The sequence below is a fragment of the Arabidopsis thaliana genome, chromosome 4 (genome assembly GCF_000001735.4).
Source record: "Arabidopsis thaliana chromosome 4, partial sequence".
Lineage (NCBI taxonomy): Eukaryota > Viridiplantae > Streptophyta > Magnoliopsida > Brassicales > Brassicaceae > Arabidopsis > Arabidopsis thaliana.
In genome coordinates, this window is record NC_003075.7 from 6,031,233 (window position 1) to 6,054,765 (window position 23,533).

The 23,533-nt window shown below is 32.6% G+C and overlaps 5 protein-coding genes and 2 pseudogenes across 8 annotated transcripts; 5 read left to right on the forward strand and 2 right to left on the reverse strand.

The window, feature by feature from the left end:
• Positions 1 to 3,474: 3,474 nt before the first annotated feature.
• AT4G09540 lies at positions 3,475 to 5,174 on the forward strand (annotated as a pseudogene; the record flags this gene model as incomplete). The annotated part of the gene is made up of 1 exon: positions 3,475 to 5,174.
• A 1,158-nt stretch (positions 5,175 to 6,332) lies between these two features.
• CRP4 (ECA1 gametogenesis related family protein) lies at positions 6,333 to 6,705 on the forward strand (the record flags this gene model as incomplete). The annotated part of the gene is made up of 1 exon (NM_001084893.2): positions 6,333 to 6,705. The coding sequence occupies exon 1, from the start codon at positions 6,337 to 6,339 to the stop codon at positions 6,703 to 6,705; it is 369 nt and encodes a 122-aa protein (NP_001078362.1). The 5' UTR covers positions 6,333 to 6,336.
• Positions 6,706 to 7,822: 1,117 nt separating this feature from the next.
• On the forward strand, positions 7,823 to 8,994 carry GIP1 (AtGCP3 interacting protein 1). Of its 2 annotated transcripts, NM_117023.4 has the most exons (3): positions 7,823 to 7,974; positions 8,463 to 8,693; positions 8,804 to 8,994. In NM_117023.4, exon 2 carries the CDS (start codon positions 8,474 to 8,476, stop codon positions 8,687 to 8,689), a length of 216 nt encoding a protein of 71 aa, NP_192693.1. In that variant the 5' UTR covers positions 7,823 to 7,974; positions 8,463 to 8,473; the 3' UTR covers positions 8,690 to 8,693; positions 8,804 to 8,994. The 2 variants fall into 2 exon arrangements, with proteins under 2 accessions (NP_192693.1, NP_001328567.1); NM_001340622.1 differs by having other exon boundaries at positions 7,836 to 8,693; positions 8,804 to 8,983.
• A 717-nt stretch (positions 8,995 to 9,711) lies between these two features.
• Positions 9,712 to 12,617, reverse strand: AT4G09560 (Protease-associated (PA) RING/U-box zinc finger family protein). Its single transcript, NM_117024.4, has 4 exons — positions 12,329 to 12,617; positions 11,620 to 11,856; positions 11,085 to 11,489; positions 9,712 to 11,003 (listed from the first exon to the last, which is right to left on the reverse strand). Exons 1-4 carry the CDS (start codon positions 12,447 to 12,449, stop codon positions 10,420 to 10,422), a joined length of 1,347 nt encoding a protein of 448 aa, NP_192694.2. The 5' UTR covers positions 12,450 to 12,617; the 3' UTR covers positions 9,712 to 10,419.
• Positions 12,618 to 15,060: 2,443 nt separating this feature from the next.
• Positions 15,061 to 16,356, forward strand: AT4G09565 (annotated as a pseudogene; the record flags this gene model as incomplete). Its single annotated transcript has 1 exon — positions 15,061 to 16,356.
• A 1,852-nt stretch (positions 16,357 to 18,208) lies between these two features.
• On the forward strand, positions 18,209 to 21,148 carry CPK4 (calcium-dependent protein kinase 4). The gene is made up of 7 exons (NM_117025.6): positions 18,209 to 18,865; positions 19,408 to 19,551; positions 19,641 to 19,793; positions 19,895 to 20,010; positions 20,223 to 20,390; positions 20,478 to 20,702; positions 20,791 to 21,148. Exons 1-7 carry the CDS (start codon positions 18,328 to 18,330, stop codon positions 20,950 to 20,952), a joined length of 1,506 nt encoding a protein of 501 aa, NP_192695.1. The 5' UTR covers positions 18,209 to 18,327; the 3' UTR covers positions 20,953 to 21,148.
• AT4G09580 (SNARE associated Golgi protein family) lies at positions 21,120 to 23,222 on the reverse strand. Its single transcript, NM_117026.5, has 4 exons — positions 22,792 to 23,222; positions 21,949 to 22,219; positions 21,695 to 21,865; positions 21,120 to 21,620 (listed from the first exon to the last, which is right to left on the reverse strand). The coding sequence occupies exons 1-4, from the start codon at positions 23,079 to 23,081 to the stop codon at positions 21,489 to 21,491; spliced, it is 864 nt and encodes a 287-aa protein (NP_192696.3). The 5' UTR covers positions 23,082 to 23,222; the 3' UTR covers positions 21,120 to 21,488.
• Positions 23,223 to 23,533: the final 311 nt, after the last annotated feature.

The following is a 23,533-nucleotide window of genomic DNA, read 5'->3' on the forward strand; positions in this document are numbered from 1 at the left end:
GTTACAGTATTAATACTTTCATTCTGTGGTTTGATCATGCATACTTTCTCTTGTAACTCATGGGCTACTATATAAGAAATAAATGGAGATCAATAATGTTTATACTAGAGAATTTAATACCAAAATATTTTTTTTATAAATTCATTCTCCCAAATTTTTGTTCTAAAAAAAAAATCAAATTTTTTTTATATAAATTCACTCTAAAAATTTAGATAGAAAAAAACTGAAGTAAACTATGTACATAATTTGTCACAACAAGAGTATTTGTTACTATTTTTTTCCGTATCAAACTAGTGTCACAATGATACACTTTTTTTTTTGGAGTATGTGGAGATATGAATATAAGCTAGGCATGAAGAGGGTTATGGACGATATAGATGATAGATCTGAGCCATACTGTTTTGGATTATAGAAATTTATTGATTTTCTACGTCCTTCTTCTTCGTTTTTGTACGGAGTCGGTTATACATACCGTTCAAGTTTTGTTTTGACATAGACAGACTTAATTCAATTTAGTGGGATTCATTCATATTTTTTTAATTTCAACCAAAAACGTTTTAGAATAACTATATGATTTTTTCTGGCTGATATAAGCTTTTTACATAGTACTATTAAAAAAACAAGTTTTATCACTATATATATGTTTGCTAAATTTCATGAACATACAGATTAAGGACCCTGGTCCAAAGTATTTAAATTTTAATGGATAGACTAAGACTAAATGGAGCAGTAATTCACTAAACAAAAAAAATCAAATCTACAATGAGCAAGTATTCTCTCATTTAAAACACCATCAAAATAATAAATTGCATTAAAAACTAAAATTAAAGTGTTCAACTAACTCCTTTAGTTTTATATTCAATATTTATTTAAAAAATTGTAAAGCAGGATCAAACATAGGCCGTGTTCAAAAGAGAGTCGCCAGCGATTGTCTCAGCGACAGATCTAAACGACGGTAAGTCAGCCATCAATAAAGCTAAACGACGACAGCAGAGGCAAAACGATGACGACAGAGGTGTCGTTGGAGAGAGAGAGAGGTGTTGCAGAAAGAGAGAAGAGTCACTGGAATTTCAAGCGACAGCTGCGGCAACTCAATTAACACTAACAACGACTCATTTTAACAATACCACCGACTTATTCCGTATGTATTTTTTTGTCGATGTCACTCATTGAGCGGCGAAGAAAAGAACATGGTCATACTAACAAACAATATTCCCTACATTTCATAATATTAAATGTTTTAGATAAAAGCATAAAGTTTAAGAAAGTAATTAATTTTGAGTTTTATAAATTAAAAATACAAATTAATATCTATTAAAAATAATTAGGGTTCAAAAGCCGTTTAATATAATGTTTTGCATAGAAACTTGAACTGTTTCTTCAAAACATCATATAATATGAAACATAAGGAGTACAACATAAGAATATATGAAAATGCATAGAGATTGGATGAAGAACAAAAGAAATTTACCTATGTTTTACTTGTAATTCATTTTTTGTTTTGCTTATATTTTACTTACTTTTTTTCTTAAAAACAATATTATTATTAACAAAATTTATATTTTGTGTAATTCTAGAAAAACTATAACGTATTAACATAATCGTAAACAAAATCTCTTATTACAAATACATTATAAGCCTACACTAAAATATGGGATTATAGTTTTGACAAAGAATGTGATTTACCTTTTCTAGGAATGGAACTTGGTATTGTTTTTCATTTTTTTAGCTGGAACATAGCAAAAAGTAATCGAAAATAAAATTAGAGAGATTCTTACATAGAAATAATCAAACAATTTACAATCAAAATTTTAAAGAAACCAAGTAGCATATGTGGCTAGTCATCTAATTCTATATACTAAATTAATATTATAATTTATAACAATGTAATCATTTTTCCTTAATTTGATATAGCTATTAATTTTTTTTTATAGTTTATAGCAAGTAATCATTTGTTACAACAATGTAATCTATCTAAGTCTAAATTTTCCAATGAAATTAAATGATATAATATTAATTTACTGTAAAAAAATTGAATTAGACAAAAAGATAATCATTTATTTCAATTTGAAAACTGTATTAAATTTCAGAAAAAGGTAAACCATTCCAAAAACATTAATTCATTGACAAAAAGTTAAAGAGAAAATTCGCTAAACAATTTTTAATTGGTTTTTCATCTTATAATTTGGTATTAAATGTAAAATACATAATTTTGTTTATAGAAATAAATAAACTACATAATTTATTGTTGACAGTGTATACATTTATTTAGATGTGTTTCTATATAAGGTGCAAAATAAAGAAAATAGAAAATCATATATATGAAAGTTGGCAAACTCTCTCCATATGAGTGACACATCATCACACCAGTGAGTGTCACATGTCATTCTAAATTAATATCATTAAAAAATAACAAAACTTAGTGATAAAAATTGAAAAGTTTCACATTGCATTAAATCATCCATTAATCTCACTCTTAACAAAATATCTTTATTTATAAGAAAAAATACAAAAAATCATGTTAATGTATCAAACACTACTTTCATTTTACTTTTCTTATTTTGCTATTTTTATAATAGTCATTACTTGATAATGACTATAATTTTTTGTGTATTACAACTTAGTTGTTTGCTACTTAACCTTTCTTAGTTTAGTAATTTTAACTTACTCTTTTCTTTTTATTACATTTTTTGGTTTACATGATATGGTTTTTTTGTGTGTTTATGATAAATTGGTAACATTAATAATGACATGCATATTTTTAAGTAGTGATCTTTTGAGACGTTAGATATACCAAAAAGTTCAATATACGACGCTTTCTCTAATATGGATATATGCAAAGGCAAAGAGAAAAACCTAAAACTGTTGACTTAAAAGACTATTTAATTTAAGCTTTCTTTTTTCTCTTTCATGGGAAAACTTTTAAAGTAGATGAGTAGTTTATATATTTGTTATTTAAATTATGTCAATCCAATATTTAGCCATGAGCCTATCATGATGTGATTGGAATACTAGATTAGGAGAGAATACATGGAACAAGAAATTGTTTGCTTAGAATCAAGTTAGGCAACTTTCAAACCAAATAAGTAGTATAATTGCATACCATTGTATCATATTGTTGATGTAAGTATTTCATGATAGTTAAAAAAGTTTAGAAACTTGGATATATAGATAAGAAGATTTATACATGAAAAAATAATAATTGATATTTAAATCAAAAGTGAATCTAACTATACAAATATAATTACATAAAATGAATATAACTTTATTAACTACATAATAACATACACGAAAATAACATAAATTAGTAATAAAAATAGTTAAACATAATTATTTTTAAACAAATTTCAAACAACAACCCACGCGTAGCGTGGGTACTCACGTAGTAAATACAAATGAGCAAAATGCTGGAAAAGTAGTCGATGTGTGCACATTCTGGATATGCTTTGGTGTTTCTGTCCATTTGTTACATGGTTCTTGGTGTAAAGAAGAAATCAAGAAATCTCTTCCATAACAAAGAACAATACATAGAATATAGTTGATCTTCTCGCAGGAGCTAAGCTAATTGGACTAAAATGGATGTTTAAAATAAAAGGAAACTCGTATGGAAGCATCAACAAGTATAAAGCGAGACTTGTGGCTAAGTGGTATGTGCAAAGGCATGGTGTAGACTTCGATGAAGTTTTTTACTCTAGTGGCCCGCATCGGGACACTATACTTTATTATTGCATTGGCAGCCTCAAGCGGATGGAAGTAAATCATCTTGATGTAAAAACGGCGTTCTTGCATGGAGAGTTAAAGAAGCTAGTGTTCACTTCTCAGCTAGAGGGTTTGTGACCGAAGAAAGTGAAAATAAGGTCTACAGATTGAACAAAGCATTATATGGACTCAGAAAAGGGCCTAGGGCGTGGAATAATAAGCTGAACAAGATCTAAAGGAATTAAGCTTTGTCAAGTGTTCTAAGGAACCTTCCTTGTATCGGAAGCAAGATAAGGAGCATCTCCTTCTTTTAGCTATCTATGTAGATGATCTACTTGCACATAGTCTAGTCAAAGTCAAATTATCGAGTTCAAGAAAGGAATAATCTCCAAGTTTGAGATTAGTGATTTTGGTCTGCTAACATACTACCTTGGCATTCAGGTGTTTCAACACGGTGAGGGTATAATGAAACAAGAAGGATATGAGGAAAATATTCTAGAAGAGGGTGAGATGAAAGATTATAATGCAGTTCATACACCAATGGACTTGGGTTTGAAGTTGTCAATAGCAGAAAAGGAGAAAGGCATTGATGAGAAAGAGTATCGAAAGAATATTGGATGTCTTAGGTACTTACTTCATACACGACCGGACCTTTGCTTTTGTGATGGTGTGTTGAGTAAGTACATGCAAGAACCAAATTAAAGGAGTTACACAGAGGCGCACTAAAACAAGTTATTAGATACTTGCGGGGCACTCTTTCTCTTGGTCTCTCATTTACTCGAGGATCTAATCGAGGATTAGTAGGCTATAGTGATATTAGTCACAATGTAGATATAGATGATGGTAAGAGTACTACCGGACACATTTTCGATGTTGGTAATTGTCCAATCACTTGGTATACAAAGAAGCAAGAGACGGTAGTGTTGTGAGGCAGAGTTTATGGCAGCCACTAAAGCCGCAAAACAGACGATTTGGCTTCAAGAGCTTCCAGGTGAAGTTACCAGAAGGACATGTGAGAATGTAACACTCCGGATCGGCTTTAGCCAAAAACCTGGTATTTCATGGAGGGAGCAAGCATATACATAAGAGATACCATTTGACGTGAATGCGTTGAGAACGAGCAAGTGGATGTGGAGCATGTTCCCGGTGATGAACAAAAGGCCGACATTTTGACAAAGGTACTTGGAAGGATCAAGTTCAAGGAGATGAGAGAGCTTATTGGAATTCAAAATATGTTGAAATGTGATTTCAAACTTAAGGGGGAAAATGTTGGTTTAAGCTTTAACTTGAGTCATACGTTATTATTTACAAAAGAGATAATACTTAGGATCTTTAGGAGTTATGTAAAGAAGTGTTTGGGAGTTATCCAAATATATTTCTAATTGGACTTGGATTTGTCTAGATGTTCTCTATATAAGAAGATGTCAAGTTGTGACATAACTTATGAGTTTTACGAGAACAAGAGTGATTTGTAAGGTTTAGGTTTTGAGTAAGTTTCCTAAATCAATAAAAGAGAGTCTTGTTCTAAGAGTGTTTTGATCAATATTTTTATCGAGCCATCTTTTATCAAACCGAAATGCATGTTGTACAAGTCTCAACTCTAGCTATAAGTAGTTTATAATTTGATCTGATATGAAACATTCAAAAAATTGGATATCTAGAAAAGATATATCCATATAGCGAAATATTGAAAATGAAGAAATTGGATCCGAGACAAAATCTCCTAACAAACAGTTTCATGAAAACAATTCTGATTTTGTTTCTTTGTGAACCATGCTAGAGTGTGTTACGTGCTTTTGGACTCTGACCCAATTTTCCAAAAAAAATTAATTTTGGGTTTGGCCTAATTGGGTATAGCCCGTTTTTCAACTATGCAAAGATATTGTAAATTCACTATTCTCCGATATGGGGAACATCGTACCACCCTGGCACCTTCAAACCTTCCTCTTTTATAAAAAAATGTTCTAAAACGTTCAATCCATCAAAAGTTAATAGATGTGTTCACTTGCTTTTAGTGGTTGAAAAACTATCGTTATTATTGGATTCCACTAAAAACTCAGAGAGTATGTGCATATGATCTTAGGTTTTAACCTTTCTTTCTATGCTTGGTATTTCTTTTGTATCACTTTTTGAACTCTCAGAGTGGACTATTTAGCAAAGAGATCATGGATTCCTAGTGTTGTAGGTTCAAGTTAAGTTTTAATAATACAAATCATGGAGAACCCATTGTATAAAAATTTTACAAACCAAACCTTTAGGTCAATTCAAATAATTTTCTCTAAGAAAATATTATACATCGATTTGTTTGTTTGAATTTTGAGATATAAAACTGGTGATTGATTAATTATGTGAAGTCATACGTTATACTTTTATTTTCTCTCTTTTAATCAATATTTCTTAGTTAATGTTGCTTCTTTTACACTTGGAGTTTCGTCTTTATTTTGATTTATAAAACTGTTAATCAAATACCTAATTAAACCATTCAAAGATGTTATTAAAATAATTAATATCACAGTTTTACATTTCATTCCATATAAATAAGCAGGAATCTTATTGTTGTTCATCAATCAAAAACAAACAGAGCATTAAGCATATATTTGGCTATACTAAGGCTTTTTTATTTCTCAGTTTCTCATTATGCCTATCAAAAATGTGTTTTCACTCTTAGTGGTTCTATGCATCATAGTTTCTGTAAATGCTCAGTTACCTCAGTTTCCGGCTCCGTTTCTTTTTCCATTTTCGTTTCAACCGATTCCTGGAATGCCAGGATTACCTGATATAACGAAATGTTGGTCATCCGTGATGGATATTCCTGAATGCATTGCAGAGATTTCTCAATCCATTTTTATTGGCAAATTCAGTAATTTAGGTTCTGCTTGTTGCAAAGCATTTTTGGACGCTGAAGCCAACTGCATACCAAAAATTCCACTTATTCCGCTTTTCCCTCCGATGCTAAAAGAACAATGTTCAAGAATTGCCGGTGTAACTCCTCCTACACCGAAATAGAGTTTTAAATTATTATTTTTTAAATAGATAATTTTTTTTCCAATTTATTTCTTACAATTTTAGCTTACGCTACATGTTATACTCCAAAAAAATATCATATAAAGTAAAAACATTTGAGAAGTTGTATTTGGGTTCAATATTTACTCATTCTTCAATTCTAATGAATAACAGCTTGAAACATCGATTCTATAATTAACTTTGTCTTACAATGTTTCAAAACTTGGAATTATATTAGATAATTCCCTTCTAAATAGACAGTTGTGAGAATTAAATAATTTTTTACGAGATTTAAATTTTACATAGTAATCTGTATTTTCTAAATACAAATTTTAATCTTACACATTCTATAGATTCTATATAACATGCTTTTATTGATTACATATAATAAGGTATTTCTCAGAGTACAACACAAAGATAAGACAAAGACGACTGACGACATACAACATCAAGAAAAAGACGGACGCAACGGAGCCTCTAGATGCATATTGTTGTAAACAAATTGAACGATATAATTGAGGGAAAAAAATAAACTTAAGAAAATAAAAGAATAAACATATTTAAGTTATTAGAAAATATTAAAACACATATTAATATTTTTCAAAACAAAATAAAGAACTTATACTTCTGTTTTGAATATATCAATTTTAATAGAATTAGTTCATTAGTTCAATAGTTTAGTATATTAAATAAAAAATTTGAATATAGAAACATTATTTTTGACTTTATGTATATATTTCTTTTTCAATAAGGTTAGAAAAAATTTCTATTTATGTTTTTAAATATAAAAAAATTTGATTTGACATGTGCGAATATCTTATTAATAAATTTGACACGTGAGTTAATAATTTTGAAAACTCATTTCTTATATAATGAAATAAGCATTTGTTCGAGAAAAAAATATTAAAAACAAACATCTTCTATATGATTTATCTCAATTATAAAAAATCTGTTTTTTTCAGATGTTAAAAAAGAAAAACAATTGTGTCAGAGTTATATTATTTTCTTTTCATTAGTATAATTCATTAAAAAAAATTAACACTATCAATCTTAGTGTCGGAGTTATATTTCAAACATATTTTTGTTTAGAATATTAATATGATTATTGAAAGACAATAAACTTTTTTTCTTTTGACATAACACAATTTACATTTATTGAAAGACCTCCAAGTCCTTTCCCTTCGTCTCCCACTTCTCACTTCACACTGTGAGTCTGCGACTATCTCCAAGACCAAGCTTCATACTTTATTTTTGCAAATTCCGTTTCTAAACGTAAGTTTTCTTATCTTCGTTTCTATCAGATTACTCCTTAATTCTTAGTCTCGAAATAAAAAATTTGAAATTTATTCGATGTTATGCAAATTGCCGCCGACATAAAAACCCTAATTTCAATCTCATTTTTCATCTGAATTACATTTCTTTTGAATTGAATGTTTCTGGGTTGTGTTTTGGTTTTGGTATTAACTGATCTATTAGACTAATCCTTGTTCACCTATCAGATAATATTATTGGGCTCTGAAACAAATTTGACTCACTTTTGTGTGTGTGAGCATTGTATCTTCACTACAAAGCTCTAGCTTGAAATGTTGTTGTGTAATTTATAAGACTCTAGTTTCTAACTTCTTATGTCAAAATCACCTAAGAGTCTTTGACTTGGTTCTTGTTAGATCATAGTTCACTTACTTTTGTCTAATTTGGTTTGGTAGAAACTCTATAATTCACTAACTACCTTAGGACTTTAAAATTGTGGAGTTTAACAGGTGTGATCAGTATGGATGAGGAGGCATCTCGGACAGCAAGAGAGTCACTAGAGCTTGTGTTTCGCATGTCAAACATCTTGGACACGGGTTTGGACCGGCATACTTTGTCAGTTCTCATAGCTCTTTGTGATCTTGGTGTTAACCCTGAAGCTCTAGCTACTGTTGTGAAAGAGCTTCGTCGCGAGTCTATCCCCGATTCTGTCACAACCACACCATCTATACACTGATCAGGTATTGAGAATTTTCTCAGTCTAATGATGATTGACGAGTCTATGCCCAAGTCTACCTCTTTCTGTTGTTTTCAGATCTAACATATCGACCGGTCGAAATTTATGTTGCAGGTATGCAATGGATTATACAAGTATTGTGGTTGGTATGTGAATCTTGTTACTACTTTTTTTGTATCATTTAAACAAAATTTGTATGGATGAATTATAACTTCTTTTATTTGTATGAACCGTTATTTGAAAGCCAAAGTAGCAGAATGCAAAAAAAAGTATATAATTGTAATTTTATCTCTCAAAAGCTCATAGAAAATTCAGTGATCATGTGTCACTAAAGCAGAATGCAAAAGGAATTTGGGATCATCTGATTCACAACCCCTGGAAGGTAAAAACATTCTATGTATCCCCGAAGAGGGAAATCACACTCAATCAAAATCTCTGCACACCAAATCTCCGTTTTACATTCCTTAGTATAAGTCTTCCACCGAACTATCACTCTCCTTCCTCAGGCCAGGGTTTTGTCACCGAAATAAGATACTTAGAGGACGGTTCTTCAAGTCCTCTAATCGTGAACGTGCATATATCACCGCAGACTAGTTTCGAGTTTCAGAAACCCTCGCTGTCCACCATACGTTATTCTTTGACTCTAACAAGCAAACAGTAGGGCACAAACCAATAATTTTCTCGCGAGAAAATCTTCCAGTACATTTTGTTGGCTCCCAAGTCTGTGTCTTTGGGTCGTAAACTTCTCCATAATTCTCAGCAGTGTCATAATACTTACTGCTGATGCCTCCAAACACAGATCTTACCGTCGATAACATTAAAACATGCTTCTTCTCGAGGGACATGCATCTTGGGGAGTTGACGCAAATGATGAGTTTTACAACCAAGTAAATATCTGAACCAAGTGATACAACAGTCGAAGAACTAGGATGTTGGTAAGGAAAGTTAGGAAGTGAAGGGACTGGTATCAGTTTCTGGTTGGGAGAAAGGGAATGTACGAACCAGCCAGGTTTTTTATTTAAGTTTAAGCAAACATAGAGACACTTCTCCTTTTTTCCTATAAGGGATCTTGCGGCCTCGAGGTCAGGGGAAGCTAGGAGTGATCGGAAAGTCTTTGGAGACTAGAGATAGGGTTGGATAATGGCACACTTCTACAAAGTATTGGAAATGTGTTTTTCTTTAAGCCTAGAGACAAAAGGCCTGAGTTTTACTCTTTCACAATGGCTAATACATCCATAGATTTCTGTCTTTAATTGACTCTAATACTTGTATTTCTTCCGTGGCCTTTACGCCAAATCAATCTGTGGTAACATCGGTAGGAAGAAAATATTATAATATTCGTCTTCACCTGTTAATCTACTCGGTAAGTATACGGTATAGTTTCTGCGTAATGGTTAAACTTTTAGAAGACAAGTATTAAGCATATATAGACAAAGAACCAAAGTAATAAGCTAGTTATATACCCACACTCAATGGTTAGCTTAATGATTCACCAGAGACGCTTTACTCTTCAAACTCACTCATCTCACATTCATCATTACTCCACAACTGTACAGCTGAAGAATATCAGTCACACTGAACACTCTTTTTAACTCTATTGTTTGCCAAAATCATGCATGGTCACAAATTCATAGCCGAGGGACATCCTCAGAGGAGTTGATTGCTTCTTCAAAGCAATGAGCCCCGACATTGAACCTTTTGGTTAGTACGGTGTTACCTTTTTTGCGGTTTTACCAGCCTGGTAAGGAGCTCGCAGATGCAAAGTGAATGAAAGACCTGCGCGAGTCATTTTGATGAAGTGAATGCTCGCGCTGGCTTGTTAACAACCCAACAACCTGGCTTCTTGATGCATTTCCCGGGCCAAGTATGTGCGTATATCTTGAGTGGAGGAAACGAGGCAAAGAAACCTGGTGGGGTGAGTTGTAAGATCTTTGGGAAACGGCGTTCCTGAGATCTGCTGAACTCCGGCTAACTGGTATAGGCCGGGAAAATCGGTTTGATCCATTTTGGAAGCTTGTGTGGGAGCGAGAGTGGGAGAGATACATAGGAACTGTGTGTGGCTGCATTGAGGTGGATGGTAAAGAAGGGTCTACTCTGATGGATATTGGTAGCTCATGAGATGACTGCAATGGGGTTGTGGAGGATGATGATAAGAGAAACGATGACGTCGGGGTCATGCTAGGAGTCCGAGAAAGAAAGGGTGTGTGCTCTGATGGGGGCTTGTCGGTACTGATGCTTCTTGCATCGCGTTTGCAAACCGGGCAAAAGGATTTCCTCTGGCCAAGCCACAAGTCTACACAAGCAACATGAAATTCTGCCAAGACAACAAGAAGAACCAATTAAGAATGGTTATGCATGAATTTTTTTTTACTTCGAACTGAGTCAAAGTACTTACTGTGATGGCAAGGTAGGATCCTTAGCTTGTCCCCTTTCTCATAATTCTCAAGGCATATGCAGCACAATATAGATGTAGTTGCTTCATCACAAATACCGTTAAATATGGTAGTAGGCATACGTATTATCATGCTTTTGGGCATACGATGAAAGTCATTGCCATTAAGAGCCAGAATACGCCGACGCCTAACTCGATGCCTACGGACAAAGAAGCAAGTAGCGAGCACAGCCGACATGGCGAGGAGAGATATGAAAGAAATAGCCATGATTGACCATGCTGAAGTCTCGAAACTTGGCATGAGCCACACTTCAAAATCGGTACGACCCGCATACTCTTTAAGTACTTCCCCAGTTGCTTTGGAGACAAACGTACCATAAATAAGTACACCAGAGGGGTTTCCTGCCACTACATTAGATTCACAAGATCATTAACAACTAATGTATGTAACCAAAGTCTCAAGCAACAAATCAAAACAAGAAACAATACAAAGCCTACGACAAAATAACGAAAAAAGGCGAGGGAAAGAAGTGTTTACTTGATACTAAGAACCCAAAATCTTCATAGTCATAAACAATAGCAGCTTTATAACCAGCCTTTTGAGCATTCCTAATCTTATCTTCGAAACTACAACCACCGCGGATAATCAACACATACGGAGGAGACACAGTAGTTCCATTTTTCACATTCACCGTATTCACCAAATCCGAACAAGCATCGAGTGGCTCTGCTACATACAACACACCGCCTTGATCCGATCTCTTAATCATCGGAGCTGAAAAAACAGTAAATCAATCACCATTACCATCAAAGCCAATGAACAAAAATCTGATAACAACCCAATTTCTCAAATCTGATTTAGAACAAACCATAACTTGAAAAAGACAACAAAGTTTCAAACTTTCTCTATAAACGATCAAACCCAAATAACAAAAGCTGAACAAATTCAAAACCCAATTTCTCAATTCTAATTTGGAACATTTCAAACAAACAATAACTTGAAAAAGGAAACAAAGTTTCAAACTTTCTCTATATACAATCAAACCCAAATAACAAAAGCTGAACAAATTCAAAACCCAATTTCTCAATTCTAATTTGGAACATTTCAAACAAACAATAACTTGAAAAAGGAAACAAAGTTTCAAACTTTATATATAAACGATCAAACCCAAATCTGCTATTAAGGCCAAAGATTCCACAATTTCGTTCCATTACAGTAATCGATGGAACAGTGACAAAGAACTTACTGAAAGTGGCTTCGACGTCGTCGAAGGAGAGAGATGTGCTGTTACCGATCAACAGAACTTTTGCAGAAACCAAGTGTGAAATTAGTAACAGAGATAAAATTACAATCGAAGAACGGATCATGTTTTCTAAAGCTTTAAAGGAATCGAAGTAACCCAAAAATGAATATTTGTATCGGAAGAGAAAAGAAGCAAATTGGAAGAAGAAATTGAAAAAGTATTTTAGGGTTTTAATGGAAGATTATAAACACTTGAGCTTCCATAGAAGGCGAGTTAAGAGACCAGAGACTATGAAGAGAATATCTAGAATTGTTCAGAATAATTATTTTTTGTTTTTATTTTGGTTTACAGCAGTTAACTTTGGAATTATTGCGAAATGTACCCAAAACATTTGTTTTCTGCTAAAAAGGACCTTAAAATAATTTTCACATGAAAAACAAAATATTTTGCTTTGCCCAAACAAAAAAAAAAGTATTACATATTGCTGATTTTGGGAAAACATTTGTCCAGTCATGTGTGTCAAATAAATAAATTTCCGATTATGAATTATGGATGGCTAATTAGTTCAAGATTTAAATAGTAATACAGTAATCTGGTGAAATATTACAAATAAGTTGACTAACATAATAGCTAAATATTTTTTTCTATATGTAATTGTGAGCAATTGTGGACCACAAAATCTGAAACGAGAAAATTATTTGACGTTTAATATTTTAATACTATTAATAAAATAAATTAATATGATTTTCAAGTTTGTCAAAGATTCAATGTTTTAACAAGTAAAATTGAATTATTCTTCTTTGAATTTGTTTAAGATTTTAAGGAAATTACTGGAGTAATAGATTATTAAGCATATGCATCATAAAAATAAACTTGTCCACGTCCGGAAGGATTACCCGCCAATCCCCATCCCAAATTTCTAGGACCATGGTCCATACTCCATACTCATATCTCTTGGAATAATTATCCATTGAAAACACCTAGTTTGTTTTATTCCAATATAACGAAAAACGTGTTAAATATAAGAGGATATATCCAAATTATCCATTATTTTATTTTTAATTAGTATATCAAATTTTGCAATATCAAATTTCTTAAAAAAAACAAATGTTATCATTATTAGTTTACTACCCCTATAGTTTCTATGGATCTGGTATCAAAGCATATTAAATGGAAGACAATTAGTATCCACTGCACCGACATAAATTGAACTCAGATTAAGTGATGCAACTAGTTGGATAGAGTCCATTGACCATTCTGTCAACTTGAATGGTTATCTTACTAACTTCGCTCTCCTTTGAGAACCATTGAAAAAGATAAAATATTTGTCAATGAGACCATTGTCTTTGACAAACTTATATCAACCATCTTAGAAAGTTATAGCCTTATAGTCTCGTCTTGGCTTATTGTCCATTTGACCAGTCCAAATGACTATTTATGGCTTTCGAAGAACAATAGTCTTAGGAAGAAATTTTGTATAGTATTTATTTTATTATATGCTTTTGAAATAATTTACGAAATGATAATCATCATATATCATATATGAAAGGTGGCTAACTTTCTCCATATGGGTGACATATCATCACACAAAAAAATGACATGTATCATTGAATATTGATTAAATAAAAAATCAGCAAAATTAATTGAGAGAAAATCAAAAGTCTCATATTGTGTTAAATCCTCCATTAATTCATTTTTTAAATGATTTTTTCAAAATAAAAATAAAATTATAAAATTATTTATTTAAATAAATCAATTAGTACTTTTATTTTACTTTTATTATTTCTTATTTTTTAAAAAATTTAATGGTCAATGGTCATCACTCTATAATGACTAAATAGTTATTTGTGTTGTAGTTTAGTTGTTTGCTACCTAATAGTTTATTTATTTTACCTTGATTTTTTATTATTATTACGTTATGGTTCATATTGTATCATATGAAATTCTGTCTTTTCATTTTTATATCTTATGGTAATTTCGTAACATTGACATTCAACATTTTCAAGTAATAGTCTTTTGAGACGTTAGACATACTATGAAATTTAAAATAAATCCATTTGTCTTATATGGCTATATGCAATAGCATAAAATCTAAAAAGTGTTACTAAAATAACTCTTTAATTTTTGCTTCTTTCTTTCATACGAAAATTCTTGAAATAAAAATACCTTATATTCTTGTTGTGATATATTCATGATAATGAACAGATTTTAGAATTTTGGATATAAAAATAATCAGATTATACATGAAAGTATATAGAAATTAATATTTAGAGTCAAAAATGAATATAACAATAAAAAATGCAAGTACATAAGATGAATCTAATTTTACTAAGTATAAAATAACAAACAAAACATAAATTAGTAACAAAAATAATTAACATATTTTTATCTAAACAATTTTCAAAACAAACCCACGCGTACCGTGGGAATTCATCTAGTATTTATGAAAGTTGGTTAACTTTTCATGTGAATGATACATCATCATTTTAGCATTTATCACATGTTCTCTAAATAGTAAATGTAAATAATGGTTAATTATACATATTATTTAATTTTACATATTTAATTGTATCAATATTAATATTTAAAATTATTTTATTAGTTTTCTCATGCTCTAGGATTTTCTGCTAATTTTTATAATTTTAACTTAAAATATGGAATAAATAATAGTATATTGAATTAGCTAATAGTTCGAGTAGGTTATTCTTCAGAATTTTTAAAAAGAGTATGTGAGTAGCTCCACTATCAAATTTTTGAGGTTTGTATAATTATAACATTATAATTTATAAAATTGCTATAGCACAAAAATTGTTTAAAGATTGTGTGAGTGATACATTGTTGAAAATATTGTTAAGAATGTATTGCTAAAGATATTTATAGCAATTCACGGGCTTGGTATTTGGAGCTCAATAATTATCTCATCAAATCCAGTTTTAGAAACTAAGTGTCTGAATGCATTATTTCCTTATTTGTACATACAAAATGTTATACCATCCTCTATTCATTGGTCTATGTTAATGACATAATCATCACATGAAACAATTTGGATGCATTTGAAAATATTTTACAAAATCTAGCTATCAGTTTTCACTTAAAGACTTGGGTGAGTAAATATTGAAGAATAACTTACAAATTGATTCTATCAATCACAAATCGCAAACCTGAATGCTTTCGGTTGAACAAATCTCGTGCAGTTACTAGTGTTCCTCCTCTACCAAAATGACCAAGATGATATAGCATCCTACGATATGAACTAAGAAACCCAGTCTTGGTGGGATATCCGAAATCAACAAGATAGTACTTCCCACTAGGCGGATGTGGGAAAAAGGTTCATTCCTCGCACAATGATTCAAAACTTTTGTATCATGTGCTCTACAAGATATACTGACATATGCATATATGAATTTCATATCGAAGTTACATATAGCAAGAACATTCATTATATGTTCTATCTTTCTATATTTATATTTTTCTACAGATTGACTTAGACGGCGAACCGGGACATAAGTTCCATCAAGTGCTCCAACACAATCTCTAAAAACAGGCCAATATCAATCATCATTCTTCTAAACAGGGTTTACTCTCGTAAATTCACCTTCTTGTGGCTTTAGTGTATCCACTACAAACTTTAAAAGAGCACTCAAAACATCATCAATCTTTTTTTTTTTTACCGTATTCAATGACCGTTGATATCTTGTAACTATATCTCAAACAGTTTTATCCTGACCAACCACCTCGAAAAGTATTAGTGATTTCTACCTATATAGTGAAGAAGACCGTAAGTATTAGTTCCAAACATTTAGACCCATTATATAGAAACAGACATAGAATTTGGAAATTTTGAATAAACCGATCAAGCTGAGAGTAACTAAGAGAACACAAATAAATAAGAAACTCAAAATATTTAAGAGATTTCAGTCAGTGAATAACGAAAGTACCTCGGAGTAGAGATTCAACGTTGTATTAGAAGTAACCAACGACGGGAGATCTAGTTGAGCTCAAGTCACCGGATAATATTTCGCAAGATTGCGGCGGCGGAGAGAGATTGGTTTCAAAGAGTTTGAGATCGATGAGTGTAAGAGAGAAATGATGAAAAAGAAGTAGAAGAAATAGAGTTAGGTTTGTTTGTAGTTTCTCAAACATAATAAGGGTATAATTGTCATTTATCATATATAATACAACTTTTAAGCGTTGACCGCAGCATTATGCCGCACTTACTTGCATCTGCCGCTGTTGCAGCAACCTAGATAATCAAACGAACATCTTATTAAAAAAAAACAGAAGCTGAAAGCCCAAGCTTATTTAAAGATGGGCCAATAGGGGCCTGCATAAAGTTCCAATTTTATTTAGAAAATATCTATTTAACATCATTTATGAATAAAGTGTCCTCCGATGCTATTTGGGTTTGGTTAAAGATGGATTTTGGAGGTTTTCCAAATGATGTCAGATTTTGAAGATGAACAATGAAATAAATATATCTAAAGCTTATACATCTAGGTCTCTTACCCAACGGCGATGAAATAAAGAATACATGTACTAAAACGACGCATGCAAAATAATACCTGAAATTTTCTTTCTACGTTGGAACTCATTGCAAAAGATGAGGAATATTGCATAGCCATGGATTGGATAGAGCCATAAAGAATCGGTACACATTGCTTTTCATATTTTAATATCGTTAAGGCGTAATGTAATAAGTATTAGAAATGGATTTTTAAAAGTATTTAGATAGTTCGGGTTTAAATTTTATTTTATTGCTGATTGGACTTTGTTTTACAATTATAGAGAAATAATTTTGTGTTAAATTATAGTATTATACGACATTCACACAATTACATTTACATTAACATGTACCACGTCTATTTTATAATATTGCTCCAAAACGAAAGAGTGGTCTTCACGACGAGCGAGGTTTAAAATTTGTAGTCGTGCATTGCAAAAAGCTGCGAAAACCGTGTGAACTCTCAACCAAACCAAATATGATATGAAGAAATTGGTTCTTGTCCATTCGGTGGTTAGTGTGCATGCATGTCGGTGAATTTTATATGTTTTCCATTTACGACCTTTTCTCTTTATATCATATAGATTTTTAGGGGAAAAAAAAATCATATAGATTTTTAAAAAATCATGTTCCCAATTAAGACATAATGTTTAGTAGCCAAATTGAGAACCAACCTTTTTTCTGTTTATTAAATAATTTAAGTGGATGGATTTTACACATATATTTTAATGTCTTACATAAATAAAATATCATGTTATTTTTTTTGATAATATCATGTTTTATTGATAAAATCCATACATACTTGATACTTGCAAAAAATATCATGCACAAATTTATCTCTATAAATGGTTATCTACCTTTTTTTTTTTTTTTTTTTTGAACACAATTTACCTAATAATCTTAATAAATATAAGAGAAATGTAACGCATACTTTTGTTGGACATTGTTTTTGGTCGAGTCTGATTGGTTTTTTGTTCAGATCTATCGGATTTATGTATTTAAGATCTAATAAACAAATTATAAAAAATTTGATTCGATTTGGTTATCGATTTTATTAATAATGTTAATATAATCCGACTTACTTTGGTTAGAAAAATTAATTCAAAAGTAACAACAAAAAAAAATTGGATAACAAAACCATCTAAAATCCTGCTAATTAATTCACATCTAATAACCGAATCCGAACCTAAATGACCAAACCATTTGTGTAAAAATCTCAAGCCTAGTCCCTATATTTCAATAGATTTTTTTCTTTTTTTTTTGGTCAAGATCAATAGATTTTTTTCATCAATTCAATTTATTGCAAATTTGCAATAATAGTTGGTAAATACTATAAATGTAAATGGTCACGGGATAACAAAAGAGCAATAATAATATAATAATTGCATAAGACGAGTCAACATGACCAAGAAACATTGAAGGGTTCGTAACTTCGTATCATCTTCCTCCTCCTCCTTTGATAAACACCAAAAAAAGGCAGAGACTTTCGAAATCAAGAACAATGGAGAAACCAAACCCTAGAAGACCCTCAAACAGTGTTCTTCCATACGAAACACCAAGATTAAGAGATCACTATCTCCTCGGCAAAAAGCTAGGCCAAGGCCAATTTGGAACAACCTATCTCTGTACAGAGAAATCATCATCAGCTAATTACGCTTGCAAATCAATCCCAAAACGTAAGCTTGTATGTCGTGAAGACTACGAAGATGTATGGCGTGAGATTCAGATCATGCATCATCTCTCTGAGCATCCTAATGTTGTTAGAATCAAGGGTACTTATGAAGACTCTGTTTTTGTTCACATTGTTATGGAAGTTTGTGAAGGTGGTGAGCTTTTTGATCGGATTGTTTCTAAAGGGTGTTTTAGTGAACGTGAAGCTGCTAAGTTGATTAAGACTATTCTTGGTGTTGTTGAGGCTTGTCATTCTCTTGGTGTTATGCATAGAGATCTTAAGCCTGAGAATTTCTTGTTTGATAGTCCCAGTGATGATGCTAAGCTTAAAGCTACAGACTTTGGTTTGTCTGTCTTCTACAAGCCAGGTTCGTTGTTGATTCTTCTCTTTTGATTGGAATCTTATGGTTTTTGTCTTTGTTGGTTGGTTCAAGGAAATGTTTTGATTTGGTTTCTTGATTCGGATTTGCTGCTTGAGCATTGTTAGGGAAAGATTGAATTTTGTTATATCTGGTTTTGACATTTAGTTGATATATATGGATGTGTTGATTGTGCAAGGTTTTGTTATATATGTAACATATGCTTATGGTTATGAAGCGATCTTATCAGATTTTATTCGATTCATTGTCTAGATTATGTTGAGAAATGTCTTGTTTGGTGTTGAAAATCGGTTTCATGATATGTTATCTGTAGAATCATTTGTTGAATGGTCATTTCCAATTTGCTGCTTGAGCATTGTTAGAGAACCAATAATTTTCTGTGGCTAGATCTTTCTGAATCTTTTCTTGCAAGATTTACATAGTTTTGTTGTGTTACTTATGCTTATGTAATGATGCTATCAGAGCTACATTGTGTCCGACTAATTTCAGTGCTTAACAAAATTTTCAATTGTGTGGGTTTGCATCTTCAGGGCAGTATCTGTATGATGTAGTTGGAAGTCCGTATTATGTTGCACCTGAGGTTCTGAAGAAATGTTATGGACCAGAGATAGACGTGTGGAGCGCCGGTGTTATCTTGTACATCTTACTAAGTGGGGTTCCTCCTTTTTGGGCAGGTAAGTTTGTGAAAGCTAGTACCGTTGTTACTACTGAATCAAGTATATTGCTTATGTGATTTAAGCATCCATGAGTAATTTGTTTGCAGAAACCGAGTCAGGAATCTTTAGGCAGATATTGCAAGGGAAGATAGATTTTAAATCTGATCCGTGGCCTACTATCTCAGAAGGTGCTAAAGATTTGATTTACAAAATGCTCGATAGGAGCCCCAAGAAACGTATTTCTGCACATGAAGCATTGTGTAAGTTGTTACTTATGATTGTTTTCCTCTCTGCTACATGTATTTTGTTGTTCATTTCTGTAAGATATAAGAATTGAGTTTTCCTCTGATGATATTATTAGGTCACCCTTGGATTGTTGATGAACATGCTGCACCAGACAAGCCTCTCGACCCAGCAGTCTTGTCGCGACTTAAGCAGTTCTCGCAAATGAATAAAATCAAGAAAATGGCCTTACGAGTAAGAAAGTTGTAGCCCTTTAGTCTCCACTCTCATTGCTTATTTTCAAGAACTGATTTCCCTGTTAGGAAGATCGACTAAGATAACACATTTTAAGAACTATTTTCAGGAAATGAATAAACTTAAGTAAATGGCCTTATAAGTTGGAAAGCTATAGTTCTTTAAACTCTCAATGCCATTGCTTATATTCAAGAACTGATTTCCCGGTTTAGGTAATCGCGGAGAGACTCTCGGAGGAAGAGATTGGTGGTCTGAAGGAATTGTTCAAAATGATAGATACAGACAACAGTGGAACAATCACCTTTGAAGAGCTTAAAGCAGGTCTAAAGAGAGTTGGATCTGAATTGATGGAATCAGAAATCAAGTCTCTTATGGATGCGGTAATTATACCAAAACAAAAACTCTCTTTTAGAATATTGATTTCTCCGTTCTTCTAGGAATCACAAAGCTTAAATGGTGTTTTGCAGGCGGATATAGACAACAGTGGGACAATAGACTACGGTGAATTCCTAGCAGCGACATTACATATAAACAAGATGGAGAGAGAAGAGAACTTGGTGGTTGCGTTTTCATACTTTGATAAAGATGGTAGCGGTTATATCACCATTGACGAGCTTCAACAAGCCTGCACAGAGTTTGGTCTCTGTGACACTCCTCTTGATGACATGATCAAAGAGATTGATCTTGATAATGTAAGAAGCCTTCATGATCTGTTTCCTTTGTCTTGTTTCTTAGTGAGTTTGGTTTAAAACTGATGATGAAAATATGTGGTTTTGTTAGGACGGGAAGATTGATTTCTCAGAGTTTACTGCTATGATGAAGAAAGGAGATGGTGTTGGGAGGAGCAGAACTATGAGGAACAACTTGAACTTCAATATAGCTGAAGCTTTTGGAGTTGAGGACACAAGCAGCACTGCTAAATCTGATGATTCACCAAAGTAATTATAATCATCTATATACTTGGAATTGAGAAATGAGAACTCACAAAAGAAAAACTGAATCTTTCCTTTTTGTTTTCGTTTCCACTTTTGTAGATGAGCAACTTTCTCAATTTTGTTATAAGCATGGATAATTTTGCTTCATATTTTCTGCGTATAGAACCATTATATGATCAGAATCACCCATATTTGGTCAAAGCAATGTCTTCAAGCATTTACATAATCATGTTTGTTATACATAAGCCAATAGGCTGCAGAGTCAGATCTCTGAATCAAGTATTCAATATACAAAGCCAATCATGATTCAGTAAACTAGCTACACAAACACTTACTACTACAAGGGGGTAAGAGAAGCTCTCAAATCGAAGACAATAAACAAATCAAAGCCAGAGTTAGCGATTTTAAGCTCCGCGATGTTGCAGAAACAATCTTCTTCTTTTATCTTGAGCTCATAAACACCTTTGAAATGCTGCCATGCGACTGAAAGGTGCTGCTCATCAATATCTATATAAATGATTATACTCTTCAGTCTTCGACTCTTCATTCATATACTCTCTTTCTCTTTAGAAGGGCAGGGAATATGGAGATGGATCCAATGAGGAACAGCACTGACAAGGTCTTGAAATCATACAAATCCTTTACTGATCTGAGATCTCCAAGAGCCAAACCAGCCTGTGTAAATGAAAGTAAATGTTAGCCTCTTAAACACGAAAGAACAGCGGAATGAGATTGAACAATAGACTCACTCTAACTGTGATGTACGAAGCTGGCATAAGACCGACTAGAGTCGCCAAAAAGAAGACGTGAAAGGGTATGTCAACGATTGGAGAAGACAAATTGATAAAGAGGTTTGGAAGTGTTGGTGTTATCCTTAAGAACAGCATGTAGTTTAGCAGCCTATCTCTTCTTTTCGCAATCTGACCCATTGAAGATTTCAAGACATTAATGCTTTCAGAACAAGAGACATTACTAAATACTAATCAAACACAAAAGAACTTACCTCAGCTTGGAAAAACCTCAACTTTTCAGGCCATAACCAGTTAACCAATGGCCTACCGACCAATTTCGATAAGAAGAAGCAAGAACATGCTCCAGCAGTTGCATTAAGGACAACAAGAACAAAACCTCTAACCACACCGAAAAGAGCTCCAGCAAGCAATGACATAAAGATCGTTCCAGGTATCATAAATGTCTGCATAAAGATATACGTCGAACAGTAACCTAAAATGAACCGTGCTTGGTACTCACTTGCATAAGACCCAAGATTCTCTCTGCACATATTCATCATATCAATATATCATCATCATATAGTAAGTCCAAGCATATCACATTCAACTGAAAACGCAACTTTCAAATCAAGTCTTAATGCTAATGCATGTACTTATTTTGAAATTCAAGTAACACTACTAAAAGCTAAACACTTTCAGTTTCTACATTTGCATAAATTCAATTCTCAATCTATAATACCAAACAACAAGCTAATCACATACAAACAAACTGAGAATGCTGATTCTAGAATCATGTCTTTAAGCTAATTTTCTGCTCTCTAAAGTCTAAACCAATTTATCGGAATCTTCGAAAGATTCAAACTTTCAATATGGGTTTTTGAATTAGAATTCAGATTCAACAGATCACTATTAAAAAGCTAAACACTTTCAATTCCTACATTAGCTTAAACTCAATTTTTTCAATCAATAGAACAAACGAACAAGCTTATCACAAACAGAAAATTTTCCATCAATTTTCCGAAAGATTTGAACTTTCAATTTGGGTTTAAGATTTAAGAGATAACTACTCAAAGCTAAACACTTTCAATTGTAAAAGAAGAAGCTTTTAATCTCACTTGAGCAATCGAAGATCGGAGATAGTTCTAGGAACTTTGAGCTTGCCGTATTCAGCGGCAGGCATGGTGAGGTAAATACAAAAGAGTCCGGTGGTGAAAACGAGAAAGACGGTGAAAAACACGGCGAATTCCCACCGTGAGAGAGGAAATCTCTCCGATTTGGTTCGTTTACCAGTCGGTGAGTCATCGTTTAAGAGTCCTTTAGCTGCCGATGAAGCTGCGGGGCTTTCTTCGTCTTTTACTAGCTGTCTTGCTCCACCGTCACCTGTTAAATTCCGAGGAGCCGCCATTACTGTGTCTGTAATGCTTTCTCAAGAAAACCCAATTTTGAAGGAAACTGAAGAACTTAACATTTGTTGGATATGTGCAATTTCAGACGCAAAGACTTGATATTTAATAATATTTATAATTTAATTGGAAATGGGTTTTGCTGATGCACAGAATTTTGCGTTTGCGGATAGTATCAGGGTTTGATTGGTTTTCCCTCTGCCGCCCGCAAACGCTGCGTTTGTGGGTGGTAGCGGTTATTAGCGGTTGCCATCAATCATAGAAATTGCTAGATACCGTTTTGGACCGCTTGAAATTGCCAGATTTCAAAAGCTCCTTACCGCAAGCGTTTGCGTTTGTGGGCGGTAGCGGTTAGGTTAAAAAAAATTAATTAATTAATTAAAATAATTATGTCTTCCACCCAAACCCTATACTTATTCTTATCAGAAAACCCTAATCAATGAAACCCTATTCT